Source organism: Centropristis striata, chromosome 14 (assembly GCF_030273125.1).
Source record: "Centropristis striata isolate RG_2023a ecotype Rhode Island chromosome 14, C.striata_1.0, whole genome shotgun sequence".
NCBI lineage: Eukaryota > Metazoa > Chordata > Actinopteri > Perciformes > Serranidae > Centropristis > Centropristis striata.
In genome coordinates, this window is record NC_081530.1 from 27740563 (window position 1) to 27764866 (window position 24304).

The 24304-nt window shown below is 40.2% G+C and overlaps 2 protein-coding genes across 14 annotated transcripts in view; both read right to left on the minus strand.

The window, feature by feature from the left end:
• LOC131984780 (potassium voltage-gated channel subfamily KQT member 4) overlaps positions 1–2670 on the minus strand; it is a 51581-nt gene extending 48911 nt beyond the window's left edge. The window contains exon 1 of the mRNA XM_059349734.1: positions 1814–2670. Coding sequence (XP_059205717.1) covers positions 1814–2115 — 302 coding nt within the window. The 5' untranslated portion in view covers positions 2116–2670. The remainder of the gene's footprint in view (positions 1–1813) is intronic.
• A 7598-nt stretch (positions 2671–10268) lies between these two features.
• The window catches only part of nfyc (nuclear transcription factor Y, gamma), a 28213-nt gene continuing 14177 nt past the window's right edge, over positions 10269–24304 (minus strand). For 11 of the 13 annotated variants that reach the window (XM_059349746.1, XM_059349742.1, XM_059349743.1 and 8 more), the window contains exons 4-11: positions 22362–22475; positions 19115–19210; positions 16706–16882; positions 13823–13891; positions 13240–13392; positions 12813–12917; positions 12648–12707; positions 10269–11556 (exon numbers count right to left, since the gene is read on the minus strand). In XM_059349746.1, the coding sequence (XP_059205729.1) occupies positions 11437–11556; positions 12648–12707; positions 12813–12917; positions 13240–13392; positions 13823–13891; positions 16706–16882; positions 19115–19210; positions 22362–22475 (894 nt within the window). In that variant the 3' untranslated portion in view covers positions 10269–11436. The remainder of the gene's footprint in view (positions 11557–12647; positions 12708–12812; positions 12918–13239; positions 13393–13822; positions 13892–16705; positions 16883–19114; positions 19211–22361; positions 22476–24304) is intronic. The other 2 variants (XM_059349749.1, XM_059349747.1) reach the window with 1 other exon arrangement.

A 24304-nucleotide genomic window follows, 5' to 3' on the forward strand; every position in this document is an offset into this window, starting at 1 on the left:
CCCTTTGACTTCAATTTATCAAGAATTTACTCTGTTTTCAGCCATTTTGGGGTATCCCTTTCACACTGGACGCATAGGAGAGAGAAAAAACAAATTTCTTCAATATTCAAGTTAACACTGGTCGGTTAATTGATTTAGAAATTGTACTTTTAAGTGTTGAGTATTCCTTTAAGACATGACATAAAACAGGCCATGACAGAAGCGGCTCACTTCCAAAGGCAGTCCAGCTCCGTCTTTGAGGCCTTGGCATCTGAAACATGATCTGGGCACCTCAGAGGGCCTGTCCTGCCTCTCCGACAGAGAAATAACAACAATGGCAGAGCTGCCATCCACTCCAACACCCAGTAATGTCAGGAAGAATGTCACCAGCAACTACCCTGCAAAAGGCCATCACTTTTAATGGGAAACACACAGGGTGCAGGCAGCGCATGACACGTTAGTTTTGTGTGTATGCTGCAAAGACGTGTTTTAAGCCCCATGGGAACAGAAAAGGCGGAAACAAACAGAGAGAAGTGAAAGAGCCAAAGGACAAAGTGAGACTAGCATTTCCTGATCTGACGGTATATGATGAGAACACATGACAAGCTCTGCAGCGGGATTTCCCTCTGTTATAAACACATGATGGCATTGGCAGGGACGCTGCTGCACTTGTCTAAACAACGACACAGAAAGCACGGCCCGGTCCAAGGAGCTCCCACACATAATGCTCTGTCCACCATGTGCCAGACGCAGCTGGAGGACAGCTGCTGGGGCACAACTGTCCTGGACTTCACTTAAAAAGACGGTGAACTTTTAATCGACACTTGGGCCTTTGACACCGAGCATTCTGATTAAGTTATAAAAGAGGTTAAGTTTAAATCGGAAACAGGTGCACATTTAAATAAGTTTCAATTAAGTGCAGTGTGAGAAATGAGTGCTGTTTGTTTCACATATTAGTCCTGAGCTGTTGGGAACAGCCGCTGCTACCGGTGAGCTCATACTTTTCCAACAGTGTTTACATGTTGTATACATTATGGAGCATATGGCACATGGGTACTTTAAAGCCCTGACAGAATACTTTCTACAGCAGGGGAGTTGCTTCAGTCTAGCCCTATGTTTAGTGCACGGCTTTAATTGGTGGGAATATTCTTCATCTGGTTAAAGCTGTCACATAATGTTGTTTTTTCACTAATGCATTATTTACTTCACCTGTCAGGAAAATGCTGCAAAGTCCAGTCTCAATTAAGTTTTTAACCACACTTACACCCCCACTCACATCACAGCGCTGATGTTATTTTTCTCCTACATTACAAACCTTTCCAGTACATAATTCACACCTCTCCATCATTTAAATTCATTAATCATGCATGCCAACTTCCAGAGAACAAAAACAAGCAGCGAAGTGTTTCATTTAAAAGCATGACTATCAGCAGGCATCACAATTATTTACAGGGGGATTTGATTTTTAAAAATGCCAATTGATCCCTGTGGATTTGGACAAATTCAATCTATCCAGGGTCCTCCTGATGATTTAATCAGTCAGAGACATGGGGTAATTGAACAGAAGACCCCATGCTGTGATGATGTATAGCATATGACCGTGCTAACTGCTGCATAGGCAACTCTGCTTGGTTAATTGGAAAATGCATCATATGGCTGCTGGCATATACTGATCAAAACACATGATTGGAAACAATGTCGCCTATCTCGCAGCATGTGGCTTCACTCACTAACTTTATGCAACTTTAAAAAGTTTTATTGTTAAACAAAACTGTGGAGTTTTAAATTGGTCACTTACCAATAAAAACAAAGATAACCATGATGGTCCACTTACATGAATGCATGGTAGATGAATGCCCATCCTCTTGGTCTTTCCAGCACGTTGTACAGGCAGTTTTGCAGTTTTCTGAAGCGTTTACTTGAAGCGGACGAGTTGGCCCGGGGTCCCGGCGGCCCGGGCAGCGGGGTGCCCAGCAGACCTGTGCGGTGAGACGGGTGTCCTCGCTCCGGGCTGGACGGCTCGCTTCTCTCCGTGTGGACAGCGGTGAGAGCCACGAACTCTACCCGCCTGTCGTCGTTCGGAGCCGGGGGCACCAGCATTCTGATGCCGCCGTTGTTTGACGGACTTCCTAACATCTTCCAGCAAATAAACTACATATGATTTGACACTTTTCACTGGATCATCCGCAGGAGCGCAGAGCAAAGTTTTGACCAAGTCATAGTCCGGTTTGTCTCGCCTTTAAAGTGGACTAAAACTACTCTACCGGTCAAAACACATGGCTAAATATCATCCCTGCTGTTTCTCAGTCTCGGTTTGGCAACGTAAGATATAAAGTTATCTGTAAATCAAGTCACGGTCGCAAAAGAACAGATGCACAATATTTGGATAAGTGCGTCGCACTAAAACGTGACCTTCAGCGATCATTGTTAAGAGTCAGATGTGAGTAATCAGCCGGGTACAGAGAAGTTACTACACATGCACTAACTCCAAGAACACAGTGAAAGTCCTGCCATCACTCTACAGAAACAAACTGAGCCAGCATATTACCATAAATACTCTTTAAACGTGCAGCCCTAAATCACAAGACTACAGAGCAAGCGAGCGCAGTGCTCATGCAGTGGATCCAAAACAACTCTGTCCAGTCTGTCATGTAGTCTAAGCTGTTCCTATAGTTTGAATTGAGTGCGAGTCGCCACAGCCGCTAACATCAGCCTGCTCTGCCCTCCTTGTGCGTCTCTCTCTGGTCCAGCGCTCCTCGGCTCCGGCAGGCGGGGTGGAGCGCGCAGGCAGAAGTGAAGACCATCAGTGTGATGTCAAGAACCGCAGACCGCCAACTCTAAAAGTCTGCAGAAATACCAAATAAACAACTGTCGATGTTTGCATCTGGTTTGTAAACGCTTACGAAGACGAAAACCTCCCTCCCTAGTGAGTTCAAGTTCAGAAAGCGACGCGGTGCGTGGCAATGAGCATGGGGTATGAGCGTGGGATGCACGCATTGGCGGGGAGAGGATGATCCGACAGTGATTTTCTTGTTTATGAAGCTTTCCCGGAAGAAAAGGGGTTTCTGTGAGAGGTCTGCTGCTTGTGCATATGTACCCAAATGCTGTATAACTATTATAAAGTATCCAGGGAGTCGTTTATAAGGATCAAAGTGCCCTCTACCTTCTCTAAACCTTCCAAAACGTCCTTTTTAATGCTCAGGGATTTGAAGTAATAAAAGTTTATTTTCTCTTTCCCCTAAATGAAAATGTCACTTGTGTTTATTGTGGGAGTGGGCTTGAATCCATGGCTACAGGCGTTTGGGACAGCTGAGACAGGTGCAGCAGGGGGGACACAGTGACAGCACCTCAGTGGACACAGCTTTCTAAATCTATGACTGTGACACACACAAAGGCTTGTGGTTATGACACAAATACTGAGGTTATGGAGCACTGTGTCCTGTAGAGAGATCACCTGTCAGAGGGCCTCCGAGGAATGCATTATTGAGGTGGTTCCCCAAACTCCCACTGGCCATAGTGTGTATCATCTGACCAGCAGAATGCCAATGTACTTCACAACGATGTGTGACTTTCACCTAATATCTGTTCAGATCAATCAGAGGCGTAGACATGGAGATACTTGAAGTTAAATTGCTGAAAAGAAAGGAAGAATTTGGAGGAACATATCTGCTCTTTTTTTCCCAGAACCTCATCGCTCACTTCTCTGGCTCCCCACCTGAGTGAATCACTGACATCATATAAGTATAATTTATGAAAGCTGTTCAGGAATAAAAATACACATGGCTACCTGAAATCAAACAGAGAAACTGAGCATCTGTCACTGACAGCATGCGTTCAGCACTGAGAGAGTTTTACAGCAGAGGCAGGTCACTCATGCTAACTATGTGCGTTCCTGTCCATTGTGGCGGCTGCAGTTTATGGAACATGGAGGTCTGTGGAATGACATGTGGGAATGCAGCTGGAGTCTCTCACAAGTCACAGATCTAGACATTATTCCCAGGCTCCACTCACATTACATAACTTTACATCACTAATCCTGAACTCTTTACTTAGTATCGCACTTATTGAAGGATGGATTCACCGATGGTAAGAGTTGTTGACAGCTGCGCTTCTTACAGCAATGTATTAATACAGTCCGGGGACTGGTTTACATGACAATTCAGACTGAAATGTAAGGTGACATTTATGTCTGATCCTGAAAATGGATCTTGTGTATTGAAATTACATATTCCCTTTCCCTTATTGTGTTTGTTGGTAACACATGATAAGATATATGTAATTGCAGTTGGCTGAAATTAAAGTAACACATGCCAAAATTTTAGACTCCAATAAAAAAAATGGGTAACGCTTTATAATAAGGTCCTTAATAACCATTAATTAACAAGTAATAAGGCATCGTTCTCGCTTTAGATCCGGTAGTTGCAAAAAGCATTGTTAACTTATAGTTAACTTATAATAGATGAGCAATAAAGTATATTTTCATATCAATAAGCAAACAAAATAAGATTAATAAAGACATAATGGGTGGGTCATGGGTGTTTGTAATGCCATTATTAACACTTATATAAGCTTATAAACACACAATAAGGTTAATAAGCATCTTGTAAGGACTTACAAGGGCCTTATTACTTGTTAATTAATGGTTATTACAAGGACCTTAATGTAAAGCGTTACCAAAAAATGTCCATCACAATTTCCCAGAACGTGTCAAGCGTTTGGTCAGACTGATAGTTCAAAGCCCAAAGATGATCAATTTGCCAAGACATAAAAGAGGGAAAATCCTCACATTGGAGAACCAAAGAATGCTTGATTTATTTATGACAATGGCAGCAAATTGACTCATCCAATAATCATTTCAGCTTCCTAAACTTGACTACAAATGCAGGAAGCAGAGCAGCAAACATTATCTGTAAACTGTAAAAACAGATTTAAATAACTAAAATTGCTCTAAAATTCGGAAGAACAAGCTCATATGAATAAGTGGGGGAGGAGCCTGTGAGTATGGGCTGAAGCGTACAGTTCTATAGTTTAGAGAAGAGCGTATGAACTTTCCCCTCACGGCAGGAGGGTCGCAGGTTCGAATTCGGCTTGCAGCTCACGTTGGTACTCTCTGGGCACTCCGGCTTCCTCCCACAGTTCAAAAACATGCAGCTTAGATTTAATTGGTGACTCTAAATTGTCTGTAGGAGTGAATGAGAGCATGAATGGTTGTTTGTCTCTATGTGTCAGCCCTGATAGTCTGGTGACCTGTACCCCGCCTCTCTCCCTTGCACACATTTGGTAAATAAAATTGTCTTTTTATAAACTATGACAATCTGGATCAAGGTGTCATTTCACCCCATTCCCTCTTAACTTTCCTCATCCAGTAACTGCTGTTTGCTTGTCATTTGTTTGTTGTGCCGCCACAATAGAACAATACCAGTGGAAACACTAATTTATAAATCTTTTATGTGCTTCTCAACTCAAAGAAGGGAATTAAGGTGCAATTTACATGGTGAAAACTCAAGCACTGGGCCCTTAAGCAAAGGTGATATTCAAATCCCACAGGTCTAAGCAAAGGAGTATATAGTTATAGTAAAGTAGATGCAAATGACAGAAAGATAAAGGACAGAGGATCTAATTTGGGAAGGTCATCTAATAGTAGAGTCTTGTGGAGCAAAACCGCCCCATGATGAAAGGAGGAGGTACTATCCAAACATCAACACAACCACGTCCTGTACAAGGAGTCTCCCACTACAACTCTCTCTCTGTTAGCCTGGTTTCCTCTCCTTCTATAAGAGTCTAAACCAGGCCAGGGGGGCGACCAAGGAGGAAGGTGTCGACGGACATGCTGGACATGCTCGTACCCTCAGGGATTTACATCAAAGTTTGACCGAGGCAGAACCATGCACCCCCTCTTTCTATAACAGTATCGGCCCTGCTGCAGGGTTACTTTCACCCAGTAATCAACACTTAGAGCTGAGCAGACTATCCAACATGGCCTGTGGGATAAAGGCCGCCCCGTGACGGCACACAACAGCTGAGCAAGGTCAGACTGTAAAATGTGAATGTGCAGCAGGCGGTTCAATGTATAAATGTATACAACCAGACCATGAGGACCGGCTCACGCTCTCATATACACAGATCTGATGGTTAGTTTGGAATTACAGTCGGGGATGACCCAGAGACGACCACAGGGGCCCATTGTTGGGAGGCGGCTGTTGTGTTCCCTTCACGCCCACCTCTCCGCTCGCTGTTGTTTTTCCACTGCACTCCTCACTCCGAGCATTCACTCACGCCCCAAAGAGCCCGGCTGAGCTCCGGGAGTCGACAGCCACTCAGGGAATCTCTGGGAACTTAAAAATACTCACATCAGCAATTGTGCACTACACATAGTACAGTACAAACCCGCTGAGTCCGATCCCCGCCAACCTTTTATTTCCGCTGCGCACTTGGACATTTACTTACGCCGCTTAATGGCTTTCCCAGACTGCACTGTTGTTTTCCTTTATTTAATCTCTTTTCTTTTCTCTTTTTCATCTGTTTCCTCTTTTTTAACATACTTATCTGTATGGAAAACATCAGAGGCACTTAGAGAGGACGGGAGGGGTGCTGAATTGTTGATGTAGTGTCTGTTGTGTTAGGTTAATGTTGTTGTGATACGGCTGGTTAAAGTCTTTGGAGAGATGAAATGACATTGTGTCAAACAGTGTTTGGAACAATCACCCTCGCTGAGCAACACACTCCAACCATCATGTAGACACTTCAAAAATGTCAACTGATGTGAGTCAGTTTTCCTGTGTTAATCAACCTGCCATTCTGCACTACATGAATATGTAAGTGTTAACCTTTTAAATCCAAAGCCTGAGTCAGGAAATTACACTAGTTCACTCAGTGGCCCATTCATAACCAGTCAAAAGATCCTTTGTAACTTACAACCACTCTTCATGCTTTTACAGCAGTGACGGAGAACGCTGCAGCGTGTTATATTAACAGTTAGCTACCAGGGTGGAGGGGACTGCAGTGTAGACACTACCTCACTTCCGTCAGGCAAAAACAACCCTCACACATACAACCCTGGGCTGTAAAAAAAGATTGGGAGAACACATGCAAGCAGCAGAACTGACAAGAGTCAGAACACACATTTCTAAACATACAGAGGCCAGATAATCAGAAAGGTTGACAGGATGCGTTCCCAATCTACGGTCAGGCTAGATTAGGAATCACAGCACAGTAAATATATACATAAAATATATCAGTTCTGCATTATTTGTTAAATGCACAATATGTTATTTTCTGCCTCTATGGGTCTCTCAATCAAAACAACAACAAAAGATAGTTTGTTGACGTCATGAAGCAGCGTGGGATCTTGGTAACTTAAGATCCAGGCTTCACATGAGTAAAATCCTTTATTCAGTGTTATTATACAACCAACATCTAAAAAGTTCATTATAAAAATGGGTCTAAAACTGGATAGATGGTCAATTTATGACAGCTTCAGACAACAGACAAACACGGCACACAGGTGACCAAATGAAACAGATCATTAGAATAATTAAATTTACAGATATTTCTAGGTGTGAAAATTGTTTTTGGAATAATGTGGGTACACAACTCAGCAAAATATATAACATAGGCCCAGTGGTTTTGAGACATTTTACCTTTTACATTACACCTTTAACTCCTAAAAGTCTTCCCACTGTAACTGAGGCCTAAAAATAAAAGTTAAAGTTGTTACAAGTTAAGGTTTTCCTGAAGGGTTCCTTTGGGTATTTTTTGCCTTGTGAACACAATTTATTTCTTAATTGTCCAGAATTAACCTGAAAGATTCAGGCTGTGGTGTCTTACAAAGGCCTTCACTGAACCGTTGAGTCACTTTCAAGGCTCCAATCAGCAGCTACAGCTGAAGCGCTGTTGATAGGTTATTAGCTAATTATAATACCAAATTCATAAATGACAACTAATGAAAAGAATGCATTTTCTGGCATGCAGATTGATGTTAATCATTGTGCAAAGAAATACGTTTATTATTATATTCAAGTCAGACTTCAGTATTTTGTGACTTTTATTATAAGAACTGACAGCATCCTCAATCTGAATTAATACATAAATTCAGTTTTTTTTATTAGATTCAAAGAATCCAAATATTTGTTTTCCTTATAAACCATTTGAGGTTTGGAATACAATTTAAAGGTATAATATGTAACTTTTCTGCACTGTGCACTTTTCTTTTTTTTTTACATTACTCCAAATGTTTCCAGCAATTTTCATAACTAGAGAAATCTGTAAGTTTATTCAAGGTAAGGGTCCATTTCATTCGCCTGTCAGTGGTGTCAGATTTTTTATGCAGGGTTTGTCTGCTGGAAGCTGCCATAAATTAAATTTTCAAGACAGTTTTAAGACACACTTGGTCGTTTTTAACCAAAATTTAACCGTATGAAGGATCTCAGTTATCGCTCGTCTGGATCTTAATTTATCAGCGGTATAGAAGTACATATTATGTGTTTCAGGGCCTTGATTTTTTTAGTTGCAGTGTAAAATCGATTCACTAGTTGGAAATCTACTTAACCGTTCTGTTGCTGATCCTCGTGAAGGGAGACAAACGATTACAGAATTTCACTACACGGATCTTGGAACTGTCACATTTTTCTTACACAACAGTGAAATGCCAGGACCTGGGAAAAGCTTTCGTTGTGGTTTGATGGTGATCAAAAGAAACTCTCCCGACACCTCGACAAGAGAGAAAAAGAGGATCAAACACAAAGTGAATGTCCACTCCTGTTGTGGGTTTGTCCCTAAGTTGGTGAGACCAACTGGTGTTGCGGCCCAATCACAAGGTCCAGCCTGCAGCCAAGTCAGTCAGCCCCAATTCATCTGGCCGAGGTTGCCTTGATCTGACCAGACGAGCCAGCCAAGAAAAATACCACCAGACAATCCTTTTCATGCTTGACTTAAGCTGAAACATTCTCACAATCCTCGCCCCTCTTATTAGAAAGAGCCGAACATGAGTCTGCACTCATTAATGCTGTTATTGTACAGTGATTAAGTCGATTAAGAAAGGGCCCTCGGTTTGACTAATGTTTGGTTGTGACTATGACTTTGGCTCTGACTACCGTGGCTTACCAAACAATTGTGCAGTTAGCTGTGACGATATGGGGTAAAAAAAAAAACACTTTCAAGAACTTGCAATTTTTAAGCTTTGACTTTCAACGCTGACACAATGCTGAATGTGAGACCTTTTACTTGGTGTAATGTGGGACATTATGAGCCTCCTGCATCTCTCTGCCTACCTAATTTTCTGTCCCACCGTAATTACTTCTCTTCCTTTTAAGATTTAGGTCGGATAAGGAATGCAGTCTGATCTCGCAGGAGCTGAGCAGTCTCCAGCCAAATAACTCGTGACTCTATTGTTAACCGCTTGCCCTTCTGTAGCACACGAAGCCTTTTCAAGCACTCAAGTAGAGAGGCAGAAATAAGATTAGTGGTGTTCATATAGTTCGGTTTGGATGCATCGTTGGCGCGTATTGATTGCACATTTATGCCAGTGTCTATGCTTCTTAAACAATGCTCCTGGTGAAAAATTGTAGGCCTGGGTGTTCTGCAATAAATCAGGTGCACCAATACAGGACATCAATGGCATTTACAGTTTGTTGGATCAGTGCTGCCCTCCTGTGGCCATTTATGGAAACAACACAAGCCTCACATTAACACCTTTAAAATCATTAAATCACCCATATTTTTTTATTTCAATTAAAATGTATGGAAACCCATTACCACCATGTGAAGAAAAAAGATCCTGTTAGTATCTCAAAATAATGAGACAACATCATCATTTTGTGAAAGCCTTTCCTTTGAGAAATAATTATTACTTTGACTTACTAGGTCATTATTTTTGAGTCTCTTTTTAGGATATATCATTATTTTTTGAGAAAATGTCTCATTACTTTATGAAAGAGTTTTTATTTTTGAGATACCGAGTCATTATTTTGAGAAAGTTTTAGGGTCTTTTACTGACAGAAATTAAATAAATGAGTCTTAAAAAAAGAAATGTCTTACTTTAAGATAAATGTTAATAGAAAAGCAACAGTTGAGTGATATTTGGGGCTCTGGTGGTGGGTTGTGTCTACCTGGAAATACAGTAGGAGGCTGACTGGGTTGATTCAAGTCCTATGTCTTGGTGTGCGGCTGCTTTTCTCTCCCTGCCTACAGTCCACACACTAAAAAGTGCTTAATTCACCTAAAATAAAACAATGAAAACAAGATTAGTGCTTGAGGACACAAACTCAGAGCACCACTCTTAGACAAGTTATCATTTTTTTTATTTTTTCTCACAAACAAAGTTTGTTTACAAAAAGGAACATCAAAAATAAAATTGTACCTATCTATTGCATGTCATGCTGGCAGTTTGAACTACATGCAAAAACAAGAAGAACATTGATAATAATCATTACTGTACAAAAAAATGATGGGGGAAGATATGAGGTCAAACATCATTCAAAACCAAAAGGAAAACAATTGTATTGGAAAAAAGGAGCTCTATAAAAAGGTTATTTTTTGTTTGTTTTTTGCTCCAGAAGGAGTCATGTGTTTGTACACGAGACTTAAAGCAGGGCACAAGACTCCAAAACCAACAAGGGAGGGCTGTGTGAGACTGCATAGAGGCAGAGAAGAGATTCTCTGCTCTAAAGACAGAGGGGTGAAGAAAGAATGAATGAAAGAAACAACATGGAAGAGTAAAGATGACAGTGATGTCACATACACAGTTAACCTATACAGTGTGAAGCCCTTAAAACAGAAAGTCATGCTTCATTGTCAATGTGGAAAACAACACAGAAGAGAAACTACATGAAATTACCATTAAACCTTATAACCTCTTCTTGAGATCCCTTGGATTGACTTGCTGTAAAAAGTGTTATCTGAGGTATATGGCTTCATTTTATCCATCAATTACATGGAAAACAATAGAGAGAGTATGATTCGTGTTTTCCCAGAAGGAAAGCAGGAGGTGAAGAATCCCACGGCCACCTTCAGCCACAGATATGCCAGGAGGAGGTCATGTAGACAGAGACACTAAGACATTATTTTTTCCTCAAATAAAGAGCAGAAAAGGAAGGTGCACACGCTTATGTTTATGTTTGAAGTTTGGACATGAGAGGAAGATTAGAGTTGGTCTGTGGAGAGACACGTGTCAGGGCCTGTGGCAGTGGATGCATATGTAAAAAGAGTCAACGGTGTCTAAGCATAGATAGAACTTAATATGTAATTTTGAGAGAGTCAATCAGCGTCCCTTTGGTTTTTTTAATCCAGCGCACTAAATTTATTACAAAAAGAGTGTTACAAGATTTCAGGTCCCTCGTCTACATGAGCAGTTTAACATCAAGTTTATCAAGCGTCCTTTGTCGAAGTCGGTGGCGTCTGTTGGCTTCACGTGGGCTGGTATGCGTGTTGTGTGTGTGGAGAAAAGGTTCCTGGCTGGACTCATTCGGTGCTGACCTGCGTGACCTGTGCGTCAACTGTCTGGTTGGTGGACTGAATGAACATGGGTTGGGTCAGCTCCTGTCCCGCTGGCATCGTCACCTGCTGGATCTGATACAACTGCTGTGAAACAGAGAGAGAAAGAGACGAGGGGCTGAGTGTCAGTGTGCAGTTGGGTTTTAATGAGGTCTAATGGTTTTACACAGGGACGTTTTTAGGTGCTTTTTTTTTTTTAATTTAGGGTACTGTTTGAATTTGGGTTTGTTTACAGCATATACAGATGTAAGAAAACATGTTTTTTCTTCACGGTAGTGGATAGTTTATGGTTCCCCCATATTCCAAAATACTTTATAGTACTCTCAAATGCATTAGGCCTATTTGATATAAAATATTGTTTCTCTTGTTCTCTCTTAAATAAGTGTCTATGTACTTAAATATGTATTCCTATATTGTCTCTGATGGGTGAAGAGACCATGTGATTCATTTTTCCATTTAGTTGTTGTGTTTTTAGTGAGTAAATATTCAACAATTGCACCTATTTTTATTTATTTACTTATTTCTATTAGATTTTTAATATCACTATTGCTAATTATATAATTTAAATTTTTATATATTTATTTATTTGTATGTATGTATCTATATATTATCATAGTTTATTATCACTCATTTATAAATAAATCATTGCTACTTAATATTTATCGTTAGCATTACTATCTCTCTATCTCCTGTGTTTGAGATATTAAACTAAGTACATTAACATGTCCAGAAATAGGAATTGAAACTTAGTACGCCCTTACAATTCAATAAAACAGAACTGAAAGAATATATTATCTGACTGTGTGAGAAATCCAACAACTTAAAATCACATTTCTGTCTGACTTGTGACATACTTTGCGTTTTCTATTTGATGTCATTTGTCTTTAACTTACTGTTTATGCTGCTTCTCTTGGCCGATACAGTGTTAAAAGACATTTTTAACATCAATAAGGCTTTGCTTGATTATTTGAGGTTAAATTAATTGCATTTTTATTCAAGAGGCACATGACAGCTGGTGCATAGCTAGCTGTGTGCATCAGCTAAAATGAGAAATGCTAACAAGCCAGAAATAACAACAATGAGTCAAACTAGAAGATACAAAATCCATCGATTAACTGAAAGTTGTTATTGTCATTGTTACAGCTCTGACCCATGGATATATTAAGTGCATGTGTTACCTGTCCATCAGTAAACTGGTTGAATTGCTGTTGTCCTTGCTGTACGTCTGCCTGTGTGATCTGAAAACAAATCGAGATAGATTAAAGAAACAAATAAACAACATTAATTCTTGAATATCAGGTAATTTGTGATATGAATGCTATTTTTGTTTGTACTGTAATCACCTGCTGGGTGTTGGCGAGAGTCTGAATCTGTCCTTGGACCACTTGCGCTCCGGACACAGGCTGGGCTAGACGGATGTACTGTAGCTGGCCTGTGTTTAGTTGCACCTACAGTCAGCCAACACAAGGGGGAGACAAAGTTAAGATTGGAGCAAAGGTCATTCCAACACAGAGGTCACAGCCATTTTCCTACTCTGGACAACAGCAACAAGAATCATTCACTTTCCTCTGGTGAATTGTTAACCTTTTAAAACTTATTGTTGATGATTGCCATCATACAGTGAGGGGTGGAAAATTCAGAAAAGTATTACAATGTCAAACGCTGTCACACACAGACAACTTTAGCCATTTCATCCACTGTCTGAGCTTCTTTTGTCCATCACAAGTCACTCCCCTGATTCCCATCGCTGTTTTATAGCTTATATCTTACTGGGATTTGCTGGATCTCTCCTGTGTTGGTGATGATCTGCTGCATGACCTGCATGGTCTGGCCTTGAGCTTGAGCCGTCTGAGCTTGACCCTGGGCAGCTTGGACGATCTGTACCTGCTGGCCCTCGCTCACCTGCATGGCCACAGGCGCACTCTGATAATAGAGAACAGTAGAAAGAGAGACAGACAAAAGTAAGACATTTTAGTTGTTGAACAACAGCTTGTACAGGCATGTAGTGTATGATTGACACAAAGCAAAGAACTACAAGAATTAACTTCCCTGTAAAAAGATCTTAACCAGCACCATGAGACTTATATATTTCTAAATTTGCTAAAGATTATCACGCAGGCACAGAAGTTGTGGGGACATGAGGTGACAACACAGGTTTCGAGACCTCTCTTTGTCTTCTGTCTGTCACACTATCTAGGAGAGGCCACCTGATCCCATGCTGCGGTCACCCCTACAGTCACCTGAGCAGGACAGAGCTTGTAGGCAGCTACAGGGCTGTGGCAAAAAGCAGTGGCCTCTGTTCGCTTGTGTGTGTTTAGTGAACATATAAATGCACATGTGCATGTGTGTTTACCGTGATGGGTGTGCCCTGTGACTGCACCTGCACTTGCTGTAACTGCTGCATGGTGGCACCTTGCAGCATCTGATGGCCCGACAGGACAGAATGAGAAAATGAGAGAAAGACACACAGTGAGAAAGCAGCGATTGCAACAACTTAACATGTGAACGTAAGCGTGTGTGGAGAGTGTGCATGAAAAGCTTGAATGTTAGAGCAGCAAACGGTGACATATAAGCGGCAAATGATATTTAATGGCATGTTCGTGAATGATAAAGAAGCTGAGGTGAAATGTCAGAAACATGTACAAAATGCATGTGCACCACAGTGACATTTACAGCAGCTTTAGTTATGTCAACTGTGGTTTCATAAGCACTTCAGAGAGAGTTGGTGACCTGAGAAAAAATGGCAGAATTGGTACAACAGTGACAACTAGTGACACTGAAAGCTCACACAGCACACAGACACATAAATAAAGGGTATGTTACAAGATCTCTGCCCATCATCTTTACTTTCTTATTTTCCTCCTTTATTCTAAATTATTTCCTGCTCACACTCCACAGACTTAATCTGTTGAACAAACATGGCAAGTGTCTGATACATCGTGAGAAGGTCACCAGCTCTGTTTTACATCAGAAAACACTTAGATGACATAAATACCGTCAACAGGGATACCCTCACATTCAAAACAAAACTGGGGTAAATAAATCAAAATAAGCAGGTTGCAATGACGGAGGATTTAAGATGAAGCTTTAAGGATTCAAAGTTTTTATTTCATCTCAAAAGCACCAAATATCTTTTTCTGCGGAGTCAAATTTAAAACTCTCGCTTAATCCCTCCAGGCGCACCTTTTGAAGTGCCACCTTGTAAATATCCTACAATGGAGTCTGCGTAAGGTGAGTGTCAAACTGTGACCTCCGTGCTTTCAGCGGGGACTGCAGCAGTAGCCGTGCTAGTGAATCAGGCCAGGTCTAAATGAGCATGACAGCTCAGCTAAAGGCAGTCTGCTGAAGCAGCATGAAGCACCACAGCAGCACAAGAGCACGGCTACACGACATGCAGAGACCGAACTAGAGAGAGAAGGAGAGAGAGAGAGAGAGAGAGAGAGAGAGAGAGAGAGAGAGAGAGAGAGAGAGAGAGAGAGAGAGAGAGAGAGAGAGAGAGAGAGAGAGAGGCGCAAAGCAGCAAAAGAACTACGAGTGAGATAATTAGAAAGTTGTCCCTTGATATGCATGTTTGTTATCTTACTGACTGATGAAAATGGGTGTGATGGGTTTGCCCTGTGGCTGCACCTGTGCTCACTGCTGCATGGTGGCACCCTGCAGCAGCTGAGGGGGAAACTCTACCCAGTACTCTGTGTGTGCGTGAGAAGCATGTTGTTCTTTTATGTGTGTGTGTGTGTGTGTGTGTGTGTGTGTGTGTGTGTGTGTGTGTGTGTGTGTGTGTGTGTGTGTGTGCTAGACTTGGAAGCATTAAAGTCCCCCTCCAGACACGTTTAAAGCATATAAAAACACTCTGTTATGATCAATAAATTGTTTTACATAGTTTCCTACATATAAAGTTTAAAAAAGGGGGCTGAAGCACATATAAGTTTTCTCCCTCATTAAGAAATTCTGTATCTGACAACCACTGCTTGTTCTAGGTTGACCGATAAAAGAAGTGCACCTCAAGGTCGCTTGAGAAAACATCAGAGAGATTCAGCCGTAGTACAGGAATATGAAAACACCTCTTTAGTGACAAACTTTGCACAAATAAAAGTCAGTAAAGTCCGGCCGAGATATAAAAATCACATTTTTAATAGAGGTATTATTTAAGGTCGTTTTTTTTATTTTTTAACAGGGCAAAACTTAACTCTGCTTGCTATATGATTTAAGGAACTCTGTACATAATATGTGTATATTTTGGGGTGTATGATATATATGGACAGGGAACGATATTTTAATCAATTACACAATTTTCTTGTGTGTGTTTATAAACATTTGATTTCTACTGCAAATCATACAAGAAAATGTTCTGTTCAGATCAAGTGTTTGCTCTGCAGGGTTTCAGAGGGATGGTGTACGTGTGTGCATAGTTATGTGGGTGTGTTTTGAGGTTCAGTTGTTCCTGCTGGTGGGAGAGCAGTCCGCTTCTGAATGTGAGCTAAGACTAATATCAATAAAGCCGGGTGTGATGACCCGGGTAACAAGCGATTTGCAACATGATTCCCAGGACGGGTGGAGTTTATAATGTTCTACTTTAACTACTTGGGAGAGGTTATCCTTCAGGTGACACAAACAAACACAATCGAAGTTCAGTGCAGGCTTTATTAACCCTTTATCAGGCAAAGAACTTTATTTGGTAACTTCAGGTAATATTTCGAGAAAAAAGTTGCAAATTTACTAGATTAAAGTGGCAAATCTACAAGAAAAAAAGTCCTAGATTTATGAGATTTAAAGTGGCAAATCTGCGCGAAAAAAGTCGCAGATTTACGAGAAAAAAGTGGGAAAAAAGCACCTTTTTTTCTCGCAGATTCACCACTTTAAATCTCATAAATCTGCGCATTTTTTTTCTCGTAGATTTGCCGCTTTAATCTCGTAAATTTTTTTTCTCAAAATATTATTTTCGTATGTTTTTTTTACACATTCTAGCTGTATGTAATATCCTCCAATATTCTCTAGGGTTGAAATTTGGAATTTGCAAGTATTTCAATTAGTGCCCTATTAAGGGTTAACTGGTCATTTGTGTTCCTGTGGGGCAGTTAAGCTCAGCTGTAGTCGGGACTTCCTCCACATCGCCCGTATTATTGCCTAAAAATTCTCATATCCAGCAGTGGTTTGAGTCGTTGCTTCTTTAAATCTTTGTGTGTGTCCTTTGTGGCTAACCCTGTTATAAGCTGTTCATACAAGATGTCAGTAGTACCTGTCCTTGCTGTGACTGAGCGATGATGATCTGTCCGGGCTGGATGGTCGTGGCTGTTTGTGCGCCGGGTTGCTGGCCCTGCTGTGCACCCTGCACCTGCACAGCTCCAGGCTGCTGGGCCAGAGTGAAGTAGTACTGCACCGGCTCTGCTGGAGCTACCGACTGACGCATCTCCTCCTGAAGATGAAACACACACGTACACAAACACACACACATGGAAGAAGGCCTATCAGTCCATTACATCTCCATGAATTATTTTTGCAGGTGTAACGGTAGAGGAGGGCAGGTCTGATAAATAACTGATGGGATGTGGCAGGGGAAGAGTAATGTAATCTGGACAGAAGATCCATTACAAGCACCATACTGGTCAATACCTTTGACGGAAGGTCTGGAGAACACTTTACATCAAAAAACATTTGTGACTTAACTGTAATATACGTATACTGAAACTAATAATGTGACACTTATTGATTTGTGTATGTAAATGCTCTCTCTGGCAACAAAAATGCAGCGTCAGAGTTTGTTGGCATTCAGTTTACTCAGCACAGTTCAGCAGGTTAGATGCTTGCTGGCATTAGGTCTTGAACCCAAGTCTAATAATTATTACAAATTAAATTACAGTGGAAACCGCTTATAGTGATCACAGTTTCATGGATTATCCGCTTATATGGATAAAAAAAACAAGGAACAGAATCTTTCTTGTACATATGCCGTTTAAATGTCCGCTAACAGTGTTCATTTAGGGTCTTTTGATACATGACAACATAAATTAAAACTATGGTAATTCCTCCTCCTTTTTAAATTTACTCCCATACTTTGGCTCGCCTTAAAAGAAAGTCATTTTCTCTCCATTCAAAATGTAGTCTGCTCAAAGCTTATGACAAAGTGCCAAAAACGAGCCAAAAAGGTGCAGCAGCGAAGCTTGTCAGTTTCCACTTTTCAACTTGTAAAAAAATAGGGACAGCAAACCATGCTCCCCCAAAATAAATTAATTTTTAATGCTTGTTGTTTTAGTTATATTTAAATATTGCTGCATCTATTTTAGAGAAAATGGCAGAGCAAATTCAGTTGTTTGACTGTGGAAAAAGTTGAACTAACCCATAACAATCAGAAACAAATATGCAAATTAAATCAATTAAAAAAATAACCAAATTAACCTTAATGAAAAGGAAATTTGACATGGAAGAAAATCATTCTACAAAGCACATTACAGCTTTACAGGGACATATGCCTAGATATATGAAAAATATCAAGTTCAGTAATTCAAAGCAGCACATTGTAATACTTACTAACACTTATTTAAATAAAACTGCTATTCTTTTATGTCACATACTCATTATTAAGCTGACATAGTATCTTAATTTTTATTTTTATTTCTTAAAGGTGACTAAAAACCATATTTTTTGTTTCGGCAACCATAAATCGGTGCCTGGTTGCCATCGGGCAAGCATTTTTAAAAGTTGGCGTTAAGCCCAACAAAGTTTCACTTTATGATCCCTCAGGCTACAAAGTCTACTCAAACAAACAAGGGAACGGTTACAGCTGCTAGTGATGGAGACAGAACAATGCACAAGGGACAACCGGTGGTTGAAGCCACCCTCATTAAGTGCATTAATAATGCTCAGACACATAATGCCCCGATGGACAGTGAAATCGTAATAAAAATGTCAATTAGGCGGTAATCTGCATGAGAAATAAAGAAAAGAAAAAAGTTTTTATCGTAATAATCTGCTTATAGAGACCTATCTGACCCGGACAGAAGTGATCACTGTCAGCAGTTTCCACCGTATCCGTAAACACTGACCTTCATAACTGACTAATGAACAGGGCTTCATCCTGATGAGGTTTCTCCATCACCAGAAGCGTAAACACCCTTCTCCCAGCTCCATGACAACACAGCTGAGAGTGTAGGATGTTTACATGCCTGGAGACAGTCTACTTGACAACAAATTTAAATATCTCACTCCTCCATCTGGTATCCTACATTAGTACCCAGTACATCAAATCTCTCGCTCGAGGAAAACTTCAATGCAATACGCTGTTTTCTGGAAGAGAAGACACTCGATTCTACCCTTATTGAATTGTTCCCTGGTAGAGGACATATCGAATGATTGATGAAGTTGTGCTCTTCTATTCCTATTTATGTACAAACTAGTGTGATTGCTGGGGTAACTGTTGGCCGTCAGAGGCAATAAGATGCTGCAAACATCCGACTGAAAGCCCTCGCTGTCCAAACCCCAGCTTCCAGTCAAGGATGTTTACAGCACCTCCAGGTTGCCAACAATGGGGAAGAGATGATGACCCTGTTTTTGCTGTGCTGACTTAAATGTGTGAGCAAATTATTTTCCAAAAACTTAAAACACCTTCTGGAGACATCTGCCTGTCACTGTGCAGCGTGTGATTCCCTACCTGTCGTTTTGGCGGCTTCAGGTCGTCCCGGGGCACAATGTCGATCAGGAAGTCAAACTGGTCAAACTTTGTTATTGCCATTGCAATGTCGTTCCTCTGTAAAAAATAACAGAAACAAAGGGCAATCAGGTTAAAATATGCAGCACAGCCTAAGGCCAAATCTCCCAAAATAGCCAAACAAGAGGCTACTGTGGAAGTGAAATAGACTTTCCAGTCGTATTCTAGGATTTCACTTAGATAACTGAGCTCAAAGGAAAAGAGGATACGTTTAGAGTTGGATCGACAACTAACTATTCAACAGATTCATTATTTTAAAAAGTGTGAGGATTTGTTGGTTTTCTTCATCTTCTATCATAGTAAATTTAATGTTTTGGACTGTTGATCAGACAAAACAAGCAACTGCACCGTGTCATACTGAGGTCGGCATTGTTCCCATTTCATTACTTTTTATAGACAAAACAATCAATCTAGATAATTATCGGCAGATGATATATTGCCTTCTGGGTATCCTGCTTTTGCTCTGCTTTGTCTGTCAAAGCACTTGACACTGAAGATAATATATACAACCCCAATTTGAAAAAGTTGGAACGCTGTGTAAAATGTAAATAAAAACAGAATTCATCAATTTCAAAATGTACATTTACAAAAAGGTTATTAGTTTGAATGTAATATACTGTACATGTTTTAAGTTGAATAGAAGTAAATAAAGGATAAGCAAATTATCATAGTACGTGGTTAAAGTGGATCAAATTCATCAGGCCCCTGAGACAGGACTTTACATGAGATACTATATATTTTCAAACTTGGATGACCGTCCCAGCTGCTTTATGTTGTATAATTAAAGTTTGGTATCAGAAATGGACACTTGACACTAAATATGACTAAAAAGGAAAATGTGAAAATGTCATTGTGATTATGTTTACATGTTTTTATTAGTTTTATTTTATAAAATTAAAAAAAAAATTATATTATTAAAATGTATTACATTTATTTTATCTATTCATTTTCTTACTCATTTGTATTTCCCTTTCTCCCATTTATATTTCAGTTTCAAACTGATAAATTACTAAAAGGTTGACAAGTAGAGTGAAAATGTATCCCTGGTGTATGCTTTTATTTTGGTAATTTATTTTCGTTGTCATTTTTTTTTTCCACCACCTTTTCCTTAAGTTGTTTAAAAACAAAAAGAAGCTTGTTGTATGAACAATGTGTGTGATGCCTGTGTAATTTCTGTCTGCCAATAAAAAAGAAAATAATCATAGTTGCAACAGATCACATCAAAACTTTTCACTACAACAGTCAGTAAAGGAAAAAAGAAATGAACATTTATAAAAAACAATCCCCTAAGCAGCATAAACCTTTCTATGCGAGATAAGTGGAGTTGAACAGGAATGACGCTCTCCTGCCCTCCTGAGCTCAGGCTCTGCTGCTTCTATACACCTTCCTATATCCACAGCAGTGCGCTGTCTCTGTGGAATTTTCCACAGGATATTGGCTGTCAGGACCCCCCATTGTGGCCCTCCCTGCACTAGAGGCTATTTATAGTAGCTTGATTAATATCTGGTAACACCAGGTCACATCTACACTTGTTCTATTGGTGAGCGTTGCTATGGTGACCTCAATTGGCGTGCCCTCTTCACAATAGGACTCGAGCACAGCGTGTGTGTGTGTGTGTGTGTGTGTATGTGCGAACATGTGGAAACGGATGCTGTTTTTCCTCACTTAGGCACAAGAAAATCACACATGTATGAGGTTCAACTGCCACGGCTGCATATTAACGAATCGTCTGTGGTGTAAAAAATGTAATTAACATGTAAACCTGCACAGTAAATGACGTTTCTATTTAAAGCAAGCAGTGTATATTTTACACCTGAGAGGTTCATGCTAAAAAAAGGACTCTGAGATAAAGATAAGCCAAGAAAACAGCAAAGTGAACACACTTCCAAAGTAGGTCTTCAGTTTAAGAGTCCTCCAAGACTAACTGCGATGAGAGCGATTACACTGTCTTTTTTCCAGTCTCTTTTTCTACCTGCGTCGGCATACACACACATATCCGTGGGCTGCTAATCTCTCAGAGGTATGTGAATGGATAAAGTGGACTTAAGGGCTTTCATGTTCTGCTCCACAGTTTTCCCCTTTTGACATCCAGGTGAGACACTGGTCTGATTTTTCCCCCCAACTCTTCCCATCAACGCTCGCACGTTCTCTGCTTCCTTTTCCCCCCTCCCATCAATCCAGAGTCCATCTTATTCAAGTTTGGGACAGCAGAGCAGGCAAAATGGCACCGGAGGGAAAAGTGGGTCAACAGCACCCGCCTGGCTTTGCTTTCAAAGTCAATGGAGGGAGAAAGAACTAAACAGAGATAGTCCTCAAGGGGATGCTGGTATGGGGCCTCTGCCTGTATACGCACACAGACACTCCGTGAATAGAAAGCAACAAACCAAAAAGATACCCAAATGATGCAGGGTGTGAGAGAGGAGTTGAAAAGAAAAAGGTGGTAGAAATGTACACAAGGAAGAAAGAGGGAACGTAATTATGGCCGAAAATGGATGTGAAAATCCTTTTTTTTTTTTAAAATAGGGCAGAGAGACATTAACATGAGAAAGGTGAAAAACTGACAGGTCAGTTGGTTTCCTCAACCGAAGATTGTATGATCAAGGTAAAACATGGAGGAGTGAAAAAAAGTAGCACTGCACCCTTTTATTCAATTAATCCACTAATCTGTAGTTTTCAGGCTTCTTAGAGCTTTTGAAGATTAAAATTCAAGCACTTCCAAGACCCACAAATCAAACGTTTCTATTCATTTTACCCACACCATTGTATATCGATATTCTGTTTATTTTACCAGCTTTTTATTATATATTTTGATCATTATTATATAATGTTTTCTGATTTCCAGAGTAAGGGATCAACAGAGGACTTAACTCGCTGTAGATGACAAGTGTAACTTAATTAAACATTTTGACTTTTTATGAATCCTGCCTTTTCGTATCAGTCGACTAAGATTTCTTTGGTTGATTCTTTAAGCTTTTTTCATGCTGAATGACTTATTTATAATAATAATAATAATAACAAATGTACTAGCATAATTCTGGTAAACATAAGGTTTTAAGTGGTGCTTTTTTTCTGTCAATTATATCAACCGAATCTATGAGTGTTAGTCGACAATTAATTAATTTAGTCGAGGACAGCCCTGGAAATAGAATGACAGGAACAGAGTTCATACATCTCTCTGATTGTAACTGACCTGTAGCGTGCGTCTTTTGTTGTCCTCAGTGTGGATCCATGCTCTGAGGGTAAGCTCTGTGATGAAGATCTGAGCTGCCTTAGCAAACAGGACCGGAGCCTCTGCGCTGATCATCTGTACGGAGGAGATGGAGAGTTACACCTGCTCACATAAACCCACAGACTTTTTAAACATCAATCACATATCTGCTTCAATATTTAGGGCTTGAAGGACAAATGGCTGCATTCAAAGCTGCTGCAAAATAAACGCATTCATTTGTTTTAAAAAGACCACATGATAATGAATTTATATGCTAATGTTTCAGCTCAAAACACTACTCAAACAAAAATAAATTGTTAAGCGAGAGAATGTCATCATTATTCACCAAAACACTTGACCATTTCTATTCTTTTCAGCACAGCTGTGAGTTACCTTCAAACCGTTGTTTGTCCCTAAAAACGCCTCTTCAACTGTGAAATCACTGGTCTGCCGGCCTCGAGTGGGAAATTGCTTAGCTTTGCACTGCACTTCTTCATATTGAGTTGCATTGAACTCTCAGACCAAGCCACACAGTAATTGGTTAAGTATATAGACATAATGTGAAGCTTAAATGTACAAGATGGAGTGTAATAATACCACACCACTCACATGTACACACGCAGTGAAAGCTGCTGCGTCAGGGCTGACAGAAGGGTCCTGTCTTCAGATATGTTAGTGATCTCCTGATCTCTTTACCTCTTTAAGCTACAGATTAACTAACGGGATGGTGCTCCTGACACGACACATTCACACAAAACACACACACACACGTGTAGTCCAAGCCTTTCTCCTTAGAGACCATGATGAGTCCTGCCTGATAATCTGGTGTAAGGGGGTGAAATCACCACTCCTTGTGCCTTAAACTTTAGTACTTTTATAACTGGAGCCTATTTTTCGACGCTTTTGAGGCTAAGTGACGAATGGGGACCACAATTTTTTTTTTTTTTAAATGGTCCAATATTGAAAGAGAGGGCTGCAGCCGTCAGCCACGAAATGTGCTGCAATGTTATCTGATCAAGTTTCCCCCAAAGAGAAGTCTCGTTCAGAAATCTTGGAGACGACTTGGAGAGTTGAGAGTGAGAAGTGGAGGGAGAAGAGTTTGTTGTGTTGGAATATAGAAACCTTATCTTTGTGTTATTTAAAAGATTTTTAATGTCATGGTAGAATAATTAGTCGATGTAGAGAATGTGGAATACGCCACACAACATTTCAGAGCGAGACTTCTCCGTTTGCAAACCGGATCAAGCGGAATGTTAAGAAAACATTTGATTTTTCGTGTTTTCTTATGTCTTAAAAAGCCAACTATCAGCTAAAATATCTGCAATGTGGAGCCATATTTAAAAATAAAAGCAGCTGCTTCTTATGGATACAGCACCAGTGCTCCACAAAGTGGTCTAAACAGCTACTTGCTACACAATTAGTTTTGTAATTTGACTTAATGATGCTGTATGCACACTGCGTTGTTTTGATGTAAACCCATTTGGTTTAAATAATGGACTTCTTATCAACAGACACTGCTGAATGCGCGAGAGCTGATAATATTTTTCCATTATAAATAAGTCCAACAGGCCATTCACAGGCACTAAGTGGTCTGAGCACAGCAGGCCACAAACCTACAACTTGACTTGCCCAATTATGCTGCATCTCCACTGCAGCTCTACTCAACTCAACATTAACACTGGGAATAAGTCTATTGTTGTTGTTGTTGTTTGTATTTTGTTTGTTATCCTATTCATCATACACTTTAATTTACTATCTGTACTGTGCATGGAGTGCTATTAATTGTGCTTTTTGTGTTATACTATGATGCTTTTTTAGCAATATGTAAAGCTGAAAGCAAATTTCCACAGTGAACAAAGGGGATTGATTGCTTCTCTCTTTTTTACTTTTCCATTAACGAAAGTTGTGGACAATACCTAGTCATT